Genomic DNA, 22,153 nt, shown 5'->3' on the forward strand with positions numbered 1-22,153 from the left:
TTTCTTTCTTTCTTTCTTTCTTTCTTTCTTTCTTTCTTTCTTTCTTTTAGCAATCCTATCACTATTTTCCTTCTCTACTTCTCACCTTCCCACCCCCATGTGAAAAAAGAAAAAGAAAAAAATAATCTTGTAACAAATATGTATAGTCAAACAAAGTAAATTCCTTCATTGGTTTTGCCTGTAAATGTATGTTTCATTCTGCATACTAGGTATAAACTACACTCCTATTTCTCAAAAATAAAGAGCCCTTCCAAAGCAGATTCATATTACTGAAACATTTAGGAGAATTAAGAACATCTTCATAGTTGTCTTCTACTACACACTGTTTCCTCTAGAAATCCCCTTCCAAAAATATCCCTTCTTGTATTATGGCTATGAAAGATTCACTAAAATGAAATACTAATTTCTTACTCTAGCATCTATTATAATGTTAGGGGGATTTTAAGCATTTTTTTTTTTAGAGTTCAAGTTCTCATGCTTTCATCACACAGCAAAGATGATTACTTCAGGGGAAAATCCAATAAAATCTCTTTGATCTTGGTTTATGAGGTAAAACAAGTTACATTTTTCAAGTTTAAAATGCTCCTCTAGGTTTGAGGGTTTATTTGGGGGGGGGGTTCAGTGGTGGGATAGTGGTTTCGATTGTAATAGTGATTTTAACATTTTACACAATTCACAGTGTGTTTATTTATAACAAGTGAGAGAAGAAGACGTCTGTGTTACTGCTTTTCCTGGAGTGAAATAAGAATAGAACAAACCAGGTCATTTGGGGGTCATATTGCAGAAGGTTTCCGGATAGTTATTTTTTCAGAAACATTTCCACTTACCCCAATTTTTGCCACAACTCCTAACCAATTTTTACTGCCGATTTTTACATATACCTTCAAGTACATGTAATTTTGGAAGGAATGAAATGGTATTTAATACACTTGTTTTCATAATTATCAACAAACGTGACAGGGAAAAATAAATATGTTATATATACATAACATTATATCACATTATAATAATAATAGTTAACATTTATATAGTACCTATTATTTGCCTGACACTGTGCTAAGTGCTTTGCAATTATGATTTCATTTTACCCTCCCAAGAACCCTGCAAGGTAATAATAATAACTAAAATTTATAGTATTTACTATATGCCAGCCGTTGTGCTACAAGCTTTAAAATTACTGTTTCATTTGATCCTCTCAACAACCCATACTCTAAGATACAATTGCACTGGTCTTCTTGCTGTTCTTCATACAAGACACTTGATCTCACAACACTGGGCATTTTCTCAGGCTCTTCCTTGTGCCTGGAATCCTCTCCCTCCTCTTCTCTGTCTACTGGTTTCCTTCAGGTCCCAGGCAAAATCTCACCTTCCACAAGTAGCTTTTCCAGATCACCCTTTAGTCTGAATGTCTTCTTTCTTATTTTCCCCATTCTAAAAATAAGGAAACTGGCAAAAAAAAAAAAAAGAAGAAGAAGAAGAAGTGAAATGACTTGCCCAGCTTCACATAACTAGGAAGTATGTGAGGGTAGATTAGAACTCAGCTCTTCCTGACTCCAGGCTTGGTGCTCTATCCAAAGAAAGACTGATAATTTTGAGCATAGTTCTAATTTTGAGACCTCCTGGCAGGCTGGACCCAGGAAAAGCTGTGAAATAGACAAAGTACGTCTCCTGGGAGAACAATAGCCTGTTCTGCTTCATTCCTGAAGGAAGAGGGAGGGTCAATGAGAGGGAAATGTAAAGGCAGATTTTCTTTTAAAATAAGGGAAAAACTTCGTGACAATATTTCTTCCTTCATAATTTCTCCCCTTGATTCCTTTGACACTGCCACCACCTAGCTACAGGCCTTCATCATGTCATGTCTGGACTGTTGCAATGGCCTGAGTATTTTATTACCCTCCCTCTCTCACATCTCTTCCCACTCCAGACCACCCTCCACTCATCTGTCAAATTAGTCTTCCTTAGCTGCAGGTCTGACCATATTACTCCACTACTCAACAAATTTCAGGGGCTCCCTATTACCTCCAGGATCAAATATCAATCTTCTGTTTGGCATTTAAAGTCCTTCACAGACTGACCCCCTTCTACCTTTTCAGCCTTCTTACATTTTACTCTTGCTCTCATACTCTAAGATACAATTGCACTGGTCTTCTTGCTGTTCTTCATACAAGACACTTGATCTCACAACACTGGGCATTTTCTCAGGCTCTTCCTCGTGCCTGGAATCCTCTCCCTCCTCTTCTCTGTCTACTGGTTTCCTTCAGGTCCCAGGCAAAATCTCACCTTCTACAAGTAGCTTTTCCAGATCTCCCTTTAGTCTGAATTCCTTCTTTCAGGAATTACTCCCAGTTATCCTATCTATGTATAATAGAAAAAAATTTTTTTTTACATAGTTACTTGCATGTTGCCTCCTCATTAGATTGTGAGCTCCTGGAGAGTAGGGTCTCATTATACATACGGTATACAGATAAGGATACAGATATATAAATACACACACATTTATATAAAAATGATATATGCATATTTATTTATTTATTTACCTTTCTTTGTATTTCTAGTATTTAGCACAGTGCCTGGCACAGAACAGAGGCTTTAAAAATGTTTATTGACAGGATGGCTGACTTAGATGGAGATGTAAGACTGGACTTTTTAAGGGGGTTTATAAGAGAAACAATCTCACATTAAGAAGTCTAGGCTAGAGCACAGAGCAGGGGATGAGCACACAAGTAGCAGGCAGAGCCAGAACTGGCAGGAAGGCCAGTGCAGCTGTGCCCTGCATGCTTTTATCCCGAGAAGCCTCTCTCCCTTCAGCCAATCCAAGCCAGTTAGGATATTTGTCATTAAGTGTGTGGAGTGCTATGAAGAGAAGAAGGGTAGGTTGGAACCGAAGCAGATTTTCACTATTGGAATTTTTCCTCTGCTGTGGTACAGGGGAATGATCACTGGCTTGAAAGTCTAACTCAGCCAATTACTACCTGTTTGTCTTACATATAAAATGAAGGGCTTGATCAATTAGCAGACTATTGCAATAGTCTAGATAAGAAGTGATAGGACAGGTGATTTGAGAGACCTGGCCTTCATTTTTAAGAGGATGAAACAAAAGTGAATCAATAAAGCAATAACTAGCATTTATATAGTACTTTTAAGGTTTGCAAAGCACTTTACAAATATCTCATTTTGTCCTCATGACAACTCTGAGACACAGATGCTATGATTATCCCCATTTTACAAATGAGAAAACTGAGGCACACAGAGTTTAGGTGACTTCCCCAGGGTCACACAGCTAGTAAGTGATGTAGAATCACCATTAGGTCAATTTTCTACTCACTGTACCTCTTAGCTCTACTTTGAATGAAAAAACAAATAAAGTAAAAGCGTCAGACTAGATGACCTCCAAGGGTATCTTACAATTCTTTTCTTTTCTTCTTTTTTTTTGGGAGGCAATTGGGGTTAAGTGACTTGCCCAGGATCACACAGGTAGTAAGTGTCTGAGGCTGGATTTGAACTTAGATCCTCCTGACTCCAAGGCCGGTGTTCTAATTCTAAATCAATTATCAGAGAAAATCAGAGTGTGACAGACACCAAAAGGGTTATCCATTCCAACTCAGAGACTTTCCTAAGAATATCTGTCATAAACCTCCCTCCCAAAAGGAGTCATATAGCCTTTCTTTAAAGACCTCATGGGAGAAAAACCACCCTACTTTATATAACTCTAGTTAGAACAATTTTTCTTCACATGAGACTTAAATCTATCTCTTTAAAACTTCTCTTCCTGGAGACAGAAAAAGATTAAAGGAGGGATGTTTCAGGGACCGGATGGAGGGAAATACACAGTTAATAATCATAACTATGGGAAATATTTTATAGCTAGTTTCTCTGATAAAGGCTTCATTTCTTGAATACAAAGAGAACTGAGTCAAATTTATAAGAATGCAAGTCATTCCTCAATTGATAAATGGTCAAAGGATATGAACAAACAGGTTTCAAATGAAGAAATCAAAGCTATCTACAGTCATATTAAAAAATGCTATAAATCACTATTGATTAGAGAAATGCAAAGAAAAACAACTCTAAGATACTACTTCACACCTATCAGATCGGCTAACATGACAGAAAAGGAAAATGACAAATGTTGGAGGGAACGTGGGAAAGTTGAGACAGTAAAGCACTGTTAAGTGGAGCTGTGAACTGGTCTGACCATTCTGGAAAGCAATTTGAACTATGACCAAAGGGCTAAAAAGCTATGCATACCCTTTCAGCAATACCACTATTATAGATTTTAAAAGATATATAAATATCTGGCTCTTCCTCATGCCTGGAATTCTCTCCCTCCTCATCTCTGCCTATTGGCTTCCTTCAGGTCCCAGGCAAAAATGTCACCTTATACAAGTAGTCTTTCCAGATCCCCCTTTACTCTGAATGCCTTCTTTCTGAAATTACTCCTAGTTATACATATGCATATTCCTATCCACATTTATATAAATATGATATATGCATATTTACTTATTAATACCAAAGAGATTTTTTTTTAAAAAAGAAAAATGACCTAATTTATGCAAAAATATTTATAGAAGTTCTTTTTGTGGTGGCAAAGAATTGAAAATTGAAGGGATAACTATCAGTTGGAGGACTGGCTGAACAAGTTGTGATTATAATGGAAAACTTTTGTGCTATAAGAAATGACAAGTAGTATACTGTTAGAAAAACCCTGGAAAGACTTACATGAACTGATACAAAGTGAAGTGGTCAGAAACAGAACACTCTACACAATAACAGCAATATTGTACAATGGTCAACTGTGAATGCCTTATTCTCAGCAATGCAATGATTCAAAGAATGGAATCCAAGGATTATTCCAAAGGACTCATTATGAAAAGTGCTATCCACCTGATAGCTGAAGGAGTCCGAATGCAGATTGAAACATACTTTTTTTTTTAACTTTCTTTATGCTTCTTCTTGGGTTTTTTGGTTCACATTTCCTTTCACATGACTAATATGGAAAAATGTTTTTCATGACTGAACATGTGCAAACTATACCAAATTGCTTGCCTTCTCAATGAGGGAGGAGGGGAAAGAGGGAGGGAAAGAATTTCAAACTCAAATTTTTTTTGAACAAAAGTTTAAAAATGTTTTTATATGTATTTGGAAAAAAAATAAAATACTAAATAACAACAAGAACTTCTCCTAGTTTTGCCCCTGGAGCCAAGTAGAATGAATCTAATCTTTGTACCATTGTGCTTTGGAAAAAGTACTAGATTTGAAGATAGAGAACATAAAGGCAAATCCTGCTCCATCCTGAGAGCCTTTAGAGTTGTTTATTTTTACTCTGATCAATGCAGTGACTAGGCATGATTCTAGATGACTGATGATGAAGGATGAGAAAAGGGCAAAGAAAGCCTCAGAAATATGCCTTAGAATCCTCATACAATGACAGTAGAGGCAATAAATGTGATTTGATCAGGAACCATAACATTTACAGGAAATAGTTTGTCAGCTTGTTATAAATTAAGGGTCTTCACCAGAGCCCACCTTAAAGAAGGCAAGTAACTGCTGGTCTTGTGTGATTTGATGAATAATGTACTTTGAGAGGTTTTAGGCAGTTGTAAGAGTAAGCAAAAATCTGTGAGACCCAGCTTCTAACTTCAAAGAGTTTATGTATCTAGGAAGCAGGGGTAGATGGAGGGGTCCTTCTGACAGTAATCACAATACAAGGCACTAGAAGACAATACCAAGGTCTTGGAGAGGCACAGTGAAGAGGATTTGAACCCTAGTGCACTAAAGTCAGCCCAAACAGTCTCACAAAAGCCAACTGTTAAATTTTCACTGTGAGTATTTATACCTCAGATATAAGCAAACACTACAAATCAGGGTTTGACTTATTGTTTTGTTAGTTTTCTAGGCTTAAGAAAGTGATGAAAAAACATTCAGAATACAGATGAAACTTAAAAGCGTGTCATGCATTTTTCTGGAGTTCTAATTGTTAACTATTTGCCAGCACACCCCTGATTTGATCCCAATCTTTGCCACTTATTACCTGTGTAACTATAGGCAAGTCATTTTACCTCTTTGCACCGGTTTCCTCATCTTTAAAATGAAAGGGTTGGGTTAAATGATCTCCAACTCAAGATCTATGATCCTGCAACTTCTCAATGGGGTTGTATCAGGGAAGGACTCATGGAAAAGTTGGCATCTAAGTTGGGTCTTAAAAGATTTCTGTAGGCGGAGAAGGGCAGGGGAAGCTACATGAGTAGAGGTGAGAAAGCAAGAAGGTAGATGACAATTCACTTGAAGTGGGCTATTGGGAACAGGAAACTCAGGTTTCTATAGGGTTCTACTACCACATTTCATGTAACATTTATTTATGAGCAATAGCCTAAGTGGGTAAGAACAGGAATAGAAACATTGTAGGATGGAAGAGAATGCACCGAAAATAAATGTTAGCTGCTTCTCAGTTTTCTTCAAAGGTATCTCTATTGTCCCTCCTAGAAAAATATGATGACATTTTTATGATGTCTCAAAGGATTCACCTGGAGCTACAGTCCAAAGCTAAGGAATCATTTGCAGAAGACACTGTTCTGAGCATCTGAACAATGATACCGCTCTGTCTTTGTGCGGTTCTTCCTCTAAAGAATCAGTAGACCTTTCACTTGTATGTAGTGACAAAACTCAAACGGATATGTGGTCTTGTCGATTTGGAAATTTCCTGAAATGATGTAATTCTTAAACATGTCAGCCTATCCCATTAACTCCTTCTTGCCCACATCTTCCCCAAAGTTCACAACAAGGAATACACTCAACAAGATGGAGTCTTTCCTTTCTCCCAATGTTGCGGGTTCCAATGGAGCACATTTGCTCTCCTCTTGTCATCCCCTGCTCTTGTGACATGACCAGTCTGGCTTTTCCTTCTCTCATGTAATTTCTTGATTTCATCCTTTACGCTGGTTATTCTTCAAAGTTCTTAGCTGACTGTGTGTTGTGACCTGCTCATAACCACCATGTGCTGTACCATTGACGTCCATGTGATATGGTGTATGTGTTATTGTGTGAGAATAAATATAGATGATCTTAGCTCTTCAGAGTCGGTCTTCAACTACTCATTTTCTTTCACTTCACATATACAGTAAATTGTCAAATCATTCCATTTCTACCTCTAAAACATCTCTTGCATCTGATCTCTGACTCACTTTTTTCCTTGAAACAAAGGGCTGTGTTCCCAGACCTAAAGGTATATAAGTATTTCAATCACAGATGTCTTGCTGCTTTGAGTTCCTGTCCAGTTCATATATATACATATATATATATATATATATATATACACACACATATATATATATATATATATATACATAAGATTTTTTTTTTTTTGCTTTTTGGAGGGAAATTGGGGTTAAGTGACTTACCCAAGGTCACAAGGCTAGTTTTTGTGTTACGTGTCTGAGCCCAGATTTGAACTTAGGTCATCCTGACTCCAGTGCCAGTGCTCTATTCACTGTACCACCTAGCCGCCCAATATAATATTTTTTTCAGGGAGATTTATATTGCCTAGAGGGAGGAGCTTGCTTAGGGGGAAGCTTGCTTATGGAGGGAGGCTTGCTTGCAGGAAGGCTTTTATACCTTTTGGTACTGAATCAATTAGGCACTGAGTCAGGTGGGTTGTGATGCTTTCTGGCTCTGAACCTATTAGCCAAAAGTGTATATATATTCTGAGGTGAGATTTTGCTTTGGGGCTCACTCATGGGAAGAATGTTTCTTTGTGATTTGGCCAGACAAGAAGCAGGGTTGCTGTTGTTAAGGCCTCCACCCGAGTTTTGTGAACCAAGATGTTGGTGCTCCCTGGTCTGGTGATTATGTATCTATTACTTTGTTTAGACAGTTGGAGCCCTGTCTATTGGATTCTTTCTTGGATACTCACTTCTTTCTACTTATCTGTCTGCATTAATCTATCTTTCCTTTAGAAAAGCAGAGCAAAGAACCTGTACTAGCAACCCTTCTGTCTGCTGATGTTATTGGTCTTACATCTCCACAGCAGCTGCAAGTATTATTAATGCTACAAGTGGGGAACCTGCTGCCTCAAGGTCACATATGGCCTTCTAGGCCCTTGAGTGTGACCTTTTGACTGAGTTCAGGTTTTACAGAACAAATCCTTTTATTAAGGGGATTTGTTCTGTGAAGTTTGGATTCAATCAAAGGGTCACACTTGAGGACTTAGAGGGCCACATGTGGTCTTGAGGCCACAGGTTCCCTACTCCTCATAGACCCTCATCACCTCTCACCTGGATTATTGCAACAACCTCCCTAAGGGTCTTCTTGTCTTGAGTCTCTCACTATTTCAATCCATACTACCTACTGTTGACAAAATGTTTTTCTAGATGTGACCATGTCAATACCCTACTCAATCAATTCTTGTTCCTTAATACTTTTAGGACAAAATACAAACTTTTCCATTTAACTTTTAAAATCCCTACAAAGCCTTGTCCCACCCATCTTTCCAGCATCATTGAATATTCCTTCTCCTCCTATATTCTATAGTCAAGCCAAATCATCCTTCTCTCTGCACCTCATTTACCACTTTTGTTTGGGCCATCATTCATGCATGGAATGTTCTTTCTTCTTACTTGCAACTTAGAGAATCCCTCTCCTTTCAAGATGCAACTCAAACAGAACCTTCTACATGATTCAACCCACTGCTGGTGCTTCCTCCCATTTACTTTATATTCAATTACTATATATCTCTTATCTTTATATATTCTTTCTATATTTATGCATGTGTGTTGCCTTCTCCATTAGTGTAAAAGCTCCTTGAGAATAAGAATTAGTTCATTCTTTGTATTTGCATGGCATCTAGCAAACTTAATTCTTATCGATTGAATGATATATCAATACTGGTAAAATATTAGTAGCAAAAAGATAAGTCTTTTTTTCATGAGATATTTGAAGACAGTAAGAAAGTATTTCAATTTCCCAAAATCAACCCAGTTCACTCATCTCTTTATCAACTCTGAGACCAACTCAAAGTCCAAGATTTTATCTCTTGTAAATTTAATCTTACTTTACCTGGTCCAATAGTCTAACTTTTTAGATCATAGGATCTTAGATATGATCTAGGAAGGACAGATTGCATCTTGTCCAGATATCTCGTTTTACAGATTAGGAAACTGAGTTCCAGAGAGACTAAGCAACTTTTCCAAAGTCACAGAGATAGACATCTCTTTGGATCCTATCATCCATTTTTTGCTGAAGTATAGACTGCTCAGGAGGAAGTTATAGATATTAGTACAAAATTCCCTGATATCTTTTAAGGACTTTAACAATACAGAGAGAATACATATAGATTACTTGGTTCAAATCTACTCAATGAAGAATTGAGTAAGACATGAAATGATTCCTTTTTGGGGCTTATATACACATGCTTGTGTCCACTTTTCCCTTTAAGAGGTATAAAACTACTTAACTATATGTAAAAGCACTTGCTTTATGGTAATCCTTCACTTGCAAAATAAGGAAGTTGGTTTCAAAGATGCATAGGGTTCTTTCAAGAGCCTATTTCATGACTGGAATTGAACTGGAACGTTCCATGAATTATTAAAAAAAAATTCCCCAATATAAACAAGAAAATGTATATGTCCTTTGCTTCCTTTCAAGTGAAAGTAAAGGGAAAATCAAAATTCACTTGGGAACATCTTGATACTGCTGAAAGTGGATTTTTGGAAGAACATAACTGATTCCATTTTGTGCTAAATTTGATGTTATTTTATAAATGTGTTGAATGGCTTCTTCAGTACCTCCCTTCCCCCAATCACTTTAAGCTTATTCAAGAAAAGTTATAAGATTTTGAATAGTTCTAGTTCATTTACTTCTCCTTATTGTATTTAATAAGACACATAGAGAAAAAGAAGAAGAAGAGGAAAAGGTGATGAAGGAGGAAGAAGAGGAAGAGAGAGGAGACGAGAGAGGAGAGACAGAAAGACAGAAACAAGGAGAGAATCAGAGACATACAGAGAAAGAGAGGTAGGCAGGCAGACAGAGAAAGATAGAGACAGAGAGAAAGGGAAAGAGAGAGAGGAGAGACAGAGACATAGAAAGAGCCAGAGACACAGAGAGAGAAAGAGAGGAGAGAGACAGAGACAAAGAGACAGAGATACAAAATAGGATGAGCGTTTATTGCTTGCTATGTACCATTCACTGTGCTACAAATACAAGCAAGCAAGATATTCCCCGACCTCAACAAGCTTACATTGTAATGAGAAAAAACAACATTCCAAGCTTCATTGGGTTCTTCTCTTATAGGGGGGGGGAACCCCAAGGATAAACTTGCCATAGCTTCCTTCTTATTAAGCATAGATTGCCTGTGACTACTTTGGCATTCCCTTCTGTGTGAACTGTTCACAATGATGAGGATATTGATTACAGTGTTAATAAAAACAGTCATTTACTTTTATGGCATTAAGGTTTGCAAAGAATTTTCTTCCCCAAAGCCATGTGAAGATGGCAGTATGCAGAATCTTCACTTCTTTTTACAGAGAGGTTACTTAAGTGATCATGGCCATGCAGCTGGCCAGTAGCAGAGCTGAGATCTGCACACAGTCAGTAGATAAACATTTATTAAGCATCCGCTGCATGCTAAGCATTGTGTTAAGCCCTGGAGGAACAAAAAAAAGCGGTCCACACTGAGCACTCTTCCCTCTACGGTATCAGCTGTTCATCAGTAATAACAACACATTTCTGAAGCACATTAAGGTTTACAAAGCACTTTCCAACAACACCATGAAGAGCTACTGTTAGTAGCAAGTATTCCTGACTCCATTTTTACAGATGAAAAAATTTAGGCTCGGAATTAAGGTTACGATAACACAGTAACACAGCTAGTAAGTGGCAGAGTCTAGATTCAACCCAAGGCTTCCTCATTCTAGGTTAGGTTCTCTTGCCTAGAGAAAGAAAAGGGAAATAAATACCTAAAATTTATTCTCACTTTGTGGTATGCAAAGCAGTTTATATATTTTCTTATTTAACACAACACAACCTTGTGAGGTAGGGTGCTATTTTTATCCCCATTTTAGAGTTGAGAAAACTAAGTCAGAGAGCAGTCACTTTCCCGGGTCACACAGCTAGTCCATGCCTGAGGCAAGCCCAGTGCTCAAACCACTGAGCCAATACATGGAAGAAGGATTGTTGATGTTGCTTGTTGATATTGCTGCTGCTGTTGATGACAGTGAGAGTGTGGGTGGTGCTGGCGGCCCGAGATAATGGTCATGTTATTTAAGAGATGCAACCTTTTTTTTTTCCTGGACAGATTTATATTGGACTCAATTTAATTTCTAGGATTTAAGGAACAACATCTCCCGTAGTGGTGGCAGACTTCTTCATAATTTTCAGTAAGCTGCCTATCTCTAGGCCCCAGATATCCCAAAGGCATAGATTTTTCAGAGGCCCTCAGCAGGAGGGTCCATTGTAAAGGTAGAGAGAAGAGGCAAACTGGGCTAAGAGCAGGAGAGTCACTTGAGGACAGAGATTCGATCTTCTCCCTACTCCCAAACCCCACCAATCAATTGTACGGATTCTCTCGTCCTCCTCTCCTCCACTCCGGTCCCTGGAGAAGACACTTAATGGAATTATCCTGGGCTAGGGAGGCTGGGGTGGGCTAGAGTTTACAGCACTCCAAATAAACCCTGAAGGATTAACTCAAGACCTGAAAACCTAGATGGCAGCGTGTATGCCACAGCAACATTGGCTAAATAAAAATGATAGTTTTTAGTCAATCACCAGGCAGTTGGATGGCACAGTGGATAAACTCTGAACCTGGAATCAAGAAGGCCTGAGTTCAAATATAGCCTCAGACACTTATTAAGCTATGTGTAAGCAAGTCACTTTACCTGTGTTGGCTTCTATGTCCTCATCTGTAAAGTGGGGATAATAATAGCACTTACCTCTCAGGTTGTTGTAAGAATAAAATAAGATAATGTTCATAAAGGCTTTTCAAAACCTTAAGGGGACTATAGAAATGGTACTTATTATTATCACCACCACCCTGGGTCAAAGTGCTAACTAGGCAAAGTTCTCAGTCTTTCCATTTTCCTCTTCCTCTCCCCTGACGTCAACCCACTCAAGCTTGCCCTCCCTCAGAACATTTTGTAGTTCAAAATATTCTGTTCACCCAATATTTAGAAATTTCTAACTCATGGTCCTCTTCCCCACTCCATCCCCCCACCATTTTTCTTTGCTTGTTTGGCACTGCAAAGACATAGCCCTTTTTCTCATTGTAGCAGAAGCGATTGAAAAATAGAGAGGAAGCATTTCAAGAGCTCCAAATGAACTACCAAAACCTGCCTTGTATGCAGATTCTACAAGGTAGCAAACATGTGTGTGATGAGGCTGTCAAAGGGGTCGTGGAGATTGACACTTGTACCCCTGTAACCTTGGAGGAATCTCAACCTCCCTGGGTCTCAACTTCTGCATTTGTAAAAGAGGAGACTTAGATTAGACGACCTCTTATGTTCCTTCCACCTTTAAATCTATGAATTTACGATCCTAAGACTTCTTTTCAAAATTATACAATCCAGCTGTCATGTTGCAGCCAGGATTCCTTCTTCATCTGAAGGTTGGGCTAGACAACCTCTAGAGTCCTTCCAATTCAGAAATTCTACATAATCTCTTTTCTACCCTTCACTCCCATTGTAATACTACATCCCCCCTATTTTAAGCATAAAGGACCAAATGTGCTCAGTTTGAGAAAAAGTTGCCTGTTTAAAGATGGGGAATTTGTTTGTTTGTTGCATTGCAGAGATTCCATCTAAAGATAAAAATTCCAAAGCCTGCTTTTCTCTGTGTTCAAGTGGTATGAGGAAAAGAGTCATTCTCAGTCAATAAATGGTGTTTCTGGAATGGATTTTAACATCTGTCATCAAATTCCTCTTTTCCTCAATACCTCTTAACTTTCATAGTCCTGAATGAAACAAGTCTTTTAATTTTTTTTCTTTTTAAAATATTTTACTAATGTCTTTTGCTTTTATATTATTATTATTTCTGGATAAAACACCTTCTTCCTGCTATCACTTTAGATCGAACCCTCCTTATTACACAGAAAAACAAGTCAACAAAAGACCTGTCATATACCTGACAATGTATACAATATTCTGCCCCTGTGGTCCCTCACCTCTCTGACATGAAGAGAAAAGTATATAGGGATGTGCTGGTAAATGTTTAACAACCAGTTCTTGGTTAGGAGGAGGTGGGAGGAGACAGGCAGGGGTTGTAGACAGCACACTTTTAAGTTAACATTTTCTTCATCATTTTTGTATGTCTAGATAATCAACAAAACAAAAAATTGAGTCCTGACTCATAGCATTTGCTCTGTTTATACATAACTGGAGATGTCCTATCAGAGGCATATCAGGAGGGTGCATATAAGTCACTTCATGCCCTGAGTTCTTCACTAGTGCCTCTGGTTGCATGCCTCAGCTGACGCTCAAGAGTAAAGATAACAGAGAAGAGAGGGACACCCAAAATTTAATAATCAGCTCTAGTTTATTCCAACTCACCTCTGGAAAGACCTTTCATTATCTGTCTCCCTTTACTATTGAGTTTTCAGTTGCTTGTTTTAGTGCTCTTTTCATTTCCGTAGTCATTGTGTACACTGTGACAGCTGTCCACCATGCCTGGAATGTCCTCTTTCTAACCTTGGACTCTCAGGGTCCCTGGCTTCCTTTGAGATTCAAATTCAAGGGCTCCATCCTGCAGGAAGCCTTTGCTGATTCCCTCTCTCTCTCTCTGCCTCCAGCTGCTAGTCCTCTGCAAAGATACCTACCATCTACTCTGAACTTAACTTGTAACTAGCTACTGATTTATGTGTATGTTGGCTCTCCCAGGAGAAAGGTAAGAGCAGGGACTGCTTAGCACACTGCCTGGAACACAGTAGGCACTTAGTAAATGTTTGCTGAGTGACTGATTAATTGATTGATTGATTCAAATGATTGTCAAGACACAGACACCATCCAAGCAAGGAAACATATTTTGGTCAAGAGACAAGACATGAGAGAGTACCCATGGTCTAACAATCAAGTACATGGGCTATAGAAAGTTGGTTTCTCATCAGAAGGGTTGGAAAATATTCTGATTTGCTTGGTTTGTAGTGGTGGTGACTTTGAGCTATGAACATTCTCTTGCCTGCTGTCCTTGTTACCAATAACCCATCTCTTAAAAATGATTGACCTTGAGGATGTAATTCATCTAGTCATATTATCACTTAAGTTTGTTCCCTTCTTATATGTTTGTTAAGGCAACTCTGCCGGCTCCATTTTCTTTTACCGATACTCACTACATTCTTGGTCCTCAACATTGTCATCTGGAATGCACCAGAAATAAAGAATTTCCCAAACACATCTATAACACTTGTATAGAAGTAGAAACAAAAACATAGATAACAAAATGAACTACCTTACCTTGTACAAACAAGATATCTAGAGCTGAGGCCACTAAGATGACGTGAAGGAACGCTTCATTTTTATACATGACTGGAGATGTTCTCATATCAGAAGCATATCAGGAGTGTACATATGATGACTTCATGCCCTGAGTTCTTCACTGGAGCCTCTGGTTGCGTGCCTTAGCTGGCTCAAGAGTAAAGACAACTGAGAAAAGAGAGGCAGCAAAGAGGGAAATAGGTACTTTTGGGGCAGCTCAAAAGGACCAAAATAGCATGGCACTCTCTCCTGTGGTTTTAGCTGCTTCTCAAAGCTAATGCTCATTTTCAAAAGCTCCCATCTGCAAAGCAGATTCAGAACATGACTAACTCCTTTCCCCTCAGCTACTTTTTATCCTACTTTGAAGTTTTCTTAGCTTTGTTAGTGAAATGGAATAATAAGGCTTTAAAGAAATCTACATCATTTCAACCTTTAGGTTGAGATTTTTCATCTAAGAAAGGTTAGGAAATATAGGATAAAGAATCTCCCCCCATTTGTACTACTGCAACCTTTGCTTCTGAGACAGTTTCCCTTTGACAGCTTCATTGGTTTTTCTGTTTTGCTTTGCTTTGTTTTGGGTTGTTTGTTTGTTTTCCCCAAATGTCAGGTCATTAATGCATACCTGAAATATACACCACATAAACAATAGTATCATTGATGCCATTGGAAGAAATGAAAAAGTAAATAGGTTATAAATTGTGGTAGGTCAAATGATGGTCAGAACACTTTGGTTGGAAATGAAATAAATATAATGAACATAATAACAACAACTTCCTTGCTGTTGATATTCAACCATTTCAGTCATGTCTGACTCTTTGTGATTCCACTAGGGTATTCTTGACTAAGATACTGGAGTGGTCTGCCATTTCCTTGTCCAGCTCATTTTACAAATGAGGAAACAGAGGCAAAGAGGGTTAAATGACTTGCCCAGGCTGGATTATGAACTCAGGTCTTCCTGACTCCAGATCTGGTGCTCTCTCCACCGCACCACCTAGCTGTTCACTAGCAACAATAAAAATAATAACATTATATAGCATATTAAAGTTTTCAAAGAAATCTAAAAATATTATCTGATTTTTTCTTCACAATAACCCTGGGAGGTAGGTGCTATTATTACATACATTTTATAGATGTCAGTCAATAAATATTCATTAAGTACCTACTAGATGATAAGGAAATTGAGACTGTGAAAGGTTGAGTTACCCTTTCACTCAGCTATTAAATATCTGAAGGTGGATATGAAATAGGGTCATCATGACTCCAGGTCCAGCATTCTATCTACTGTGCCACCTAATTAAACTTTGATTTCTATAGTTAAGTATCAATGCAACAATAACATAAATTCCCACCTAGCAAGACAATGTGGCACAATGGGTACAGCACTAGCTTTGGAGTCAGAGAACCTGGGTTCAAATCCCATCTAAACCACATAGTAACTTTGGGGCAGTCTTTTCATGTCTTTGAGCTTCATTTTCTTCATCTGTAAAAGGGTGTTGGATTAGATTATCTATAATATGGCCCCTTCCAGCTTTAAATCTGTGATCACTGCCATACCTAAATAATAGGTGTTATGCCTTTCGTAAATAAACTTTAGTCTGAGCATTTAATTTTTTAAATTAAATAAATTAATTTAATAAATTAAATTAAAATAAATAAATCCTTATATTTTATCTCCTTTATTTCCAAGGATATCTCTTTGCCAACCTAACTCAGAGAGCCATCCTTGTGACAAAGAATGAAAGGGGAAAAGAAAATCAGTTCAGCAAAACTGACCAATACTGAAACCAAAGGATGTGCATCATTCTACGCTCATCATCTCACACCACTGCAAAGAAGAGCATGTTTTCTCATTTCTTCTACAAGACCAAGTTTGATCATTATGATTATATAATATTTAGTTTATTTTTTTTTTCATTTACAAGGTCATAGTCATTTTGTATATTTTTTTCTAGTTCTGCTCACTTAACTTTCCATTGGTTCATGTCTTCCCATGTTTCTCTGTATTTGCCATATTTGTTTCTTATAGTGAAGTGATATTCCATGGCATTCATGGGAGTTAGAAAACCTGGGCTCAAATCTTACCTTTATTAAGTGATTTAGCTCTGCTTAGCCTCAGTTTCCTCATCTGTAAAAGGAAAGGTTAGACTAGATGGCTTCTAAGGTTATATAGCATGATCTGTTTAGCCATTTCCAATTCCCCAATTGATGGATATATATTTTGCTCTAGCTCTTTGTTACTACAAAAAGTACTACTTTAAATATTTTGGCACACACAAAGCGTATTCAATAATTTTGACCTTACTGAGGTATATGCCTAGCAGTGAAATCTCCAGGTCAAAAGATGTGATATTTTTGTCACTTTCTTAGCAAAATTCCTTGTTGTTTTCAAGAATTATTGGGTTACAAAGAGATTTTTTTTTTAAAGAAAAAGGATCTATTTGTACAACAATATTTAAAGCAGCTCTTTTTGTGGTGGCAAAGAATTGGAAATTGAAGGTATTGTCATCAACTGGGGAATGGTTGAACAAGTTGTGGAATATGAATGTAATGGAATACTATTGTGCTATAATAAATGATGTCCAGGAGCATAGAATGAAAAGAGTTTATACAATGATAATATTATAGGGAAAAACAACTTTGGAAGACTACAGAATTCTGATCAATGGAATACCATTAATCCAAAAGAATAAATGTGAAGTATAACTCACCTCCTGACAGAAAGGTTCTGAACTTAAAATGTGAAACCATTCATTTTTTGAACTGGTTAATTGGGAATTTGTTCTGCCAGACTATGTAGAAATATGAGAGATTTTTTTTAACTGCATGAATGGAGGAGGAGGTAACAAGAGGGTCAGATTAATTTATAAAATATTTATCACTTGAAAAAATAAAATAATATGTATTTGTTACATGAAAATAAAATTAAAGGACTAATTTTTTTTTAAAAGACAATGCTAGGAGAGGATTCTGGGAAGATGGCAGAGTAGGTCAGAAAACTTTCTGCTCTCCCAATCTCCACAACACACAAAAAAAGACAGCATATCACCTCATTGTTGCAGAAATAAACACGTGGTGAAGCAGTTGCCCTCCTAAGACAATTTGAGAAGACCCCCAGGAAACACCCAACCTCAGGGTCGGAGGTTTGACCTGAGTAAAATGCAACTCTTCAGAATCAACAAACAACAAGCCCTGGGGACAGGTGGGTTAAGAGCCAGCCTCAGCTGGCTCAGCTTTAGAAAGCCTCAGTTTTAGAAACTTTCATGTGGAAGACAATGGAGAGGTTGGGGGGAGGAGTTCTGAAGCCTGAATAGGAGAACTTTGAAGGACCTTCCACAGTCAAGGGATGCCAAACACAGCTGTACTGACCAGATGTGACCTAAAGTGTGGCTACAGGGAGGAGCTAGCCCACACATGGTGAGTGCATTAGCAGAGAAATGAGTACCCTGTTGTCTGTGGGCACTTGCTGGAGAGCAGAGTCCCTGGTTTCAGATCTAGGGCAGAGAAGACAGCTGTAATTTGCAGCTGCTGGTAGGGAGCAAGGTCATTTGCAGAACAGTGTGGTTGAGAGCACTTGCTGTGGCTTAGGAATGGAGAGGAGAGCCCAAGGTTGGGCCCTGAGACCAACCTCAGAAAATAACAGTAAGAAAGACCTAACGCTTGGGGCATCATTTCCCATACCTCAGGACTACAACTTGATTACACTAATAATTGCTAAAAAATAAAAATAAAAATGAGTAAGCAAAGAAGAAAGAATGCAACCATAGATAGTTACTACAGAGATAGAGAAGATCTGGGTTGATATTCAGAGGAAGATACTGGAGCTAAAAAAAACGTCACTCCTTTGTCAGTGAGAAATGTCAAATAGTCCCAAGTACAAAAAGAATTCTTGGAAGAACTTAAAGGACTTTAAAAATCAAATAAGAGAGATCAAGGAAAAATTAGGGAAAAAAAGATCAATCCAAGAAAATCAAGAAAATTATGAAAAGAAAATCAACCAATTGAAAATAGAAAGTCAAAAACTTAAAGAAGAAAATGATTCCTTGAAAACTAGAATTGGACAAGAAGAGTTTAATGATGTTCTAAGACACCAAGAAATCATAAAACAAAATCAAAATAATGAAAAAATAGAAGAGAAAGTAAAACATCTCATTAGAAAAACAATTGATCTGGAGAATAAATCGAGGAGAAATTATGTAAGAATAGTCAGACTACCTGAAAATTGTGATTAATAAAAGAATCTTGATACAATATTAAACAAAATTGTCAAAGAAAATTGTCCTGAAGTTCTAGAATAGGAAGACACAGTAGAAATAGAAAAAAATCCACCAATCACCACCTGAAAGAGATCTTAGGAGGAAAACTCACAGGAATATCATAGCCAAGTTTCAAAGCTCCCAGGTTAAGGAGAACATACTGGAAGCAACAAGGGAAAACAATTAAATGTTATGGAGCTACATTAAAGATTTCACAAGACTTAGCAGCTACTATATTGAAGGACCATAGGTCTTAGAACACCATATTCCATAGAGCACAAGAGCTGGGGTTACAACCAAGGGTGACTTAACCAGTAAAGTTAACTATAATCCTAAATGACAAAAAGGATGGACATTTAATAAAATGAAAGACTTTCAGGTTTCTGTGACAAAAACCTCAGAATTTAAGGGAAAATTCAATATAAAATATCTAGGAGAAATATAAGGTAACCATTAAAGACCAATTATAAGGAGCTTAATAAGGTCAAATTGTTTACTTGATATATGTGAAAATATTAGCAGTAGTCTTAAGATTAGCATCATTATTTATGTAGTTTGAAAGAAAGGTATAGACTGAGCTGAGTATGATGGGGTGATTCTAAAACAAACATAGGGAAAGATAAAAAAGGAGTAATTACCTCATACAAATGAGGCATAAAATGAAAAACTGATTCAGAAGAAACTAGGAGGGAGGAGGGCAGGAAGTATTGGAACCTTACTCTCATCAGGAATGGGTTAAAGAGGGAACAACATATATATCTAGAAGTTTATAAAAGTCTTCTAAATTCAGAAAGAAATAAGAGGGAGAAAAATCTCTCTCTCTCTTTCTCTTTCTCGATTAGACTGGATCTGAATCAGAGACGCTGTCCACCCCTTAGAAGGGTGAGTAGGTTAAGAAATAGGAGGGTAAAGTACTGGGTAGAAGTAAAGCAGAGGACTAAGGAGGGATGGGGTAAATAAGGTGAGAAGATAGTGAGGAAAAATAGGAAGAAAGAAAATAGACAAGTAATTGTAGCTTAGAATGTAAAGGTGATGACTTTGCCCATAAAATGGAAATACAGATTAAAATTTTGAATTCAACAATATGTTGCTTTTAGGAACCATTATAAAAATATGAGATATACACAAACATAGAATAAAGGGAATAAAGTAGAATTTAGTATGGAAAAACAGCAGGGATGGTTTTCATGATCTCAGACAAAGTTGAAGTTAAAATAGATTTAATAAAAAGTAAAAAATAGAGAAACTATACTATATGTCAGCAATATTATTCAATATTGTTTTAGACCATTTAAAAATATCTAGACAGTATAAAATACCTGGACTTTACCTGCCAAAACAGACACAGGAACTATATGAACATAGGCATAAAACACTTTTTTTTAGTTTTTGGTTTTGTGGAGTTTGTTTTTGTTTGCTTTTTGGAGGGCAATGGGGTTAAGTAAATTGCCTAGGGTACACGGCTAGTTTTGTGTGTGTGTGTGTGTGTGTGTGTGTGTGTGTGTGTGTGTGTATTAAGTGTCTGAGGTAGGAATTGAACCCTGCTTCTCCCCATAAAACACTTTTTATACAAATAAACCCAGATCTAAATAATTGAAGTAATATTTATTTTTCATGGGTAGGTAAGGCCAACATAATTTTTATAGTAACAATTTTACTTAACTAATCTATTCAATGTCATCCCAATTAAATTACTAAAAAATTACTGAGTTAGAAAAAATAATAACAAAGTGTAATAATAGCAAAGTTCCTTTGGCAAGTTGGAAAAAATAAAGGGAATCAGCAGGGGCCCCAAAGAAGAGCTGACTGTCAACTCCATGATTTTCTTCCTCTGTAAAAAACCATATGCTTTCCACATGGCAAGTCCCCTACTTTCAATCTTAATTTAATTTGCTTTGCCCTGACTGATTTTTCTTTCCTTGCCAGTATGTCTTTTGGAGTGTCCACATTTCATTTTCAGGATCCCAGTATATGGTAGCTGGCACACATGGCCTCCAGTCACCCCTCATAGCCCTACATCAGAGGCAACCTTGACCATCTTCCCAAGTGATAAGAGTAAGGGGTATCCATTCCATCTGACCTTAGAGCTGCAGGACCAGTTTTGGGTTTTAACATTATAACAATAGCCCCAAATAACTTAGCAGTCTTAGAATTTTCATATATGAGATCCAAATTGTTTTAGCTGTAAGACAGGGTTAGTAGGGCTTAATAAAATTACATAACTGGTTTTAAGCAATTTTTCCCACCGTCTTTTAGTTTCAACAAAATTCAGATGAAAAATTGCTTTGTCTAACACAATTTCTGGCTCACAATGGTCATTCAAATTTTACAGTATAAGAGAATTTTACAACAATTTAGAAATACAATAATAATGCAAACAGTAAACTTCAGACAACATTAATTGCATTCCCAAATCATCACACAGAAAAATTATCCGTAGAAAGTTGGACTTACCAAGTGCAGAGGCTGGATGACTTCTTACCTTGTACTGTCCTAGTGCGTTCTGCTTTTCTCTCTCCCCATGGTTGCAGACACTGCTGAGACTAAGGCTACTTGCGTAGAGAGTGGACTTCACGGTGCCCAGGAGTCTAGATACATTGCTTGTGGGGTCCCTACTGTAGTTGCTGCCCTTTTCCTCTCCTTCCTTTTGCCAGGTGAGGGAAGGTTGCTCAAATTCCCTACCATTTTCCAGCACTCTCTTTTCTTAATCTGTGCTAGGATGAGAGAAGCTAATGGAATCTGCTAAGATATTTTTAGTTGTTTTAACTTATCACTGTAGCCTTAGGCTGGTCAGAGCTGGGTCTACAGGGAGAAGGATCTTAAGAGTTTTGTGTGTGTTTTTTTTACTCAGGTAAACTTCACTTCTGCATCCACCCCTTAAACACTTCTGTGAGAGTAGGAGCTTTGAACCCACCAGTTAAAGTGAGTGGGACTCTGGAAAAGATCCAATGACACCTAGTCCCCTCTCACCCATACTAGAGAACTCAAAGCATTTCTTTTTCAGATCTACAAATTTCCCAATTTATCTTAGTGCCAAATAGTATAATAAAGAGTCAACATTTCACTCAAAATGTAACCAGAATGAGTTCAATGACCTGGATCTATGCTCCAAATGGTATTATACAGATTCTGGGGTTCGAATTTTAATGCTGTCATGCAAACTTCTCTTTTCTGTGACTCAGGAAAGGGTTAAGTACTAGTCCTATTCCAAAGTGCAGCCTTGAAACCTGCCCTCTCTTTGATCAGTGAAGTGACTCTTTTTTTGTTGATAGATCTGAGGAGAGAAATTTCCCCCTTCCTCTTTTTTCCATCTGTCCCTTCACATATAGAACTTGTCCAGAGTCCAAGAATAAAGAGAAAGAGAGAAGAAAAGAGAGAGGGGAGAGAGAGACAGAGAGACAGAGAGAGAGAGAGAGAGAGAGAGAGAGAGAGAGAGAGAGAGAGAGA

At 37.6% G+C, this 22,153-nt stretch overlaps 2 protein-coding genes across 5 annotated transcripts in view; one reads left to right on the plus strand and one right to left on the minus strand.

The window, feature by feature from the left end:
• Nucleotides 1-15,020, minus strand: part of BTLA (B and T lymphocyte associated) — a 44,173-nt gene extending 29,153 nt beyond the window's left edge. Inside the window, exons 1-2 of one of the 3 annotated variants that reach the window (XM_069069836.1) lie at nucleotides 14,433-15,020; nucleotides 1,367-1,446 (exon numbers count right to left, since the gene is read on the minus strand). In XM_069069836.1, coding sequence (XP_068925937.1) covers nucleotides 1,367-1,430 — 64 coding nt within the window. In that variant the 5' untranslated portion in view covers nucleotides 1,431-1,446; nucleotides 14,433-15,020. The remainder of the gene's footprint in view (nucleotides 1-1,366; nucleotides 1,447-14,432) is intronic. The other 2 variants (XM_069069837.1, XM_069069835.1) reach the window with 2 other exon arrangements.
• The window catches only part of LOC138147392 (OX-2 membrane glycoprotein-like), a 175,999-nt gene extending 158,670 nt beyond the window's left edge, over nucleotides 1-17,329 (plus strand). Inside the window, exon 5 of one of the 2 annotated variants that reach the window (XM_069069852.1) lies at nucleotides 16,141-17,329. In XM_069069852.1, coding sequence (XP_068925953.1) covers nucleotides 16,141-16,235 — 95 coding nt within the window. In that variant the 3' untranslated portion in view covers nucleotides 16,236-17,329. The remainder of the gene's footprint in view (nucleotides 1-16,140) is intronic. The other variant, XM_069069842.1, reaches the window with a different exon arrangement.
• Nucleotides 17,330-22,153: the final 4,824 nt, after the last annotated feature.

This window comes from Petaurus breviceps, unplaced genomic scaffold (assembly GCF_028583685.1).
Source record: "Petaurus breviceps papuanus isolate PSGF00001 unplaced genomic scaffold, PetGlider_PUasm1.0 90792, whole genome shotgun sequence".
Taxonomy (NCBI): domain Eukaryota; kingdom Metazoa; phylum Chordata; class Mammalia; order Diprotodontia; family Petauridae; genus Petaurus; species Petaurus breviceps.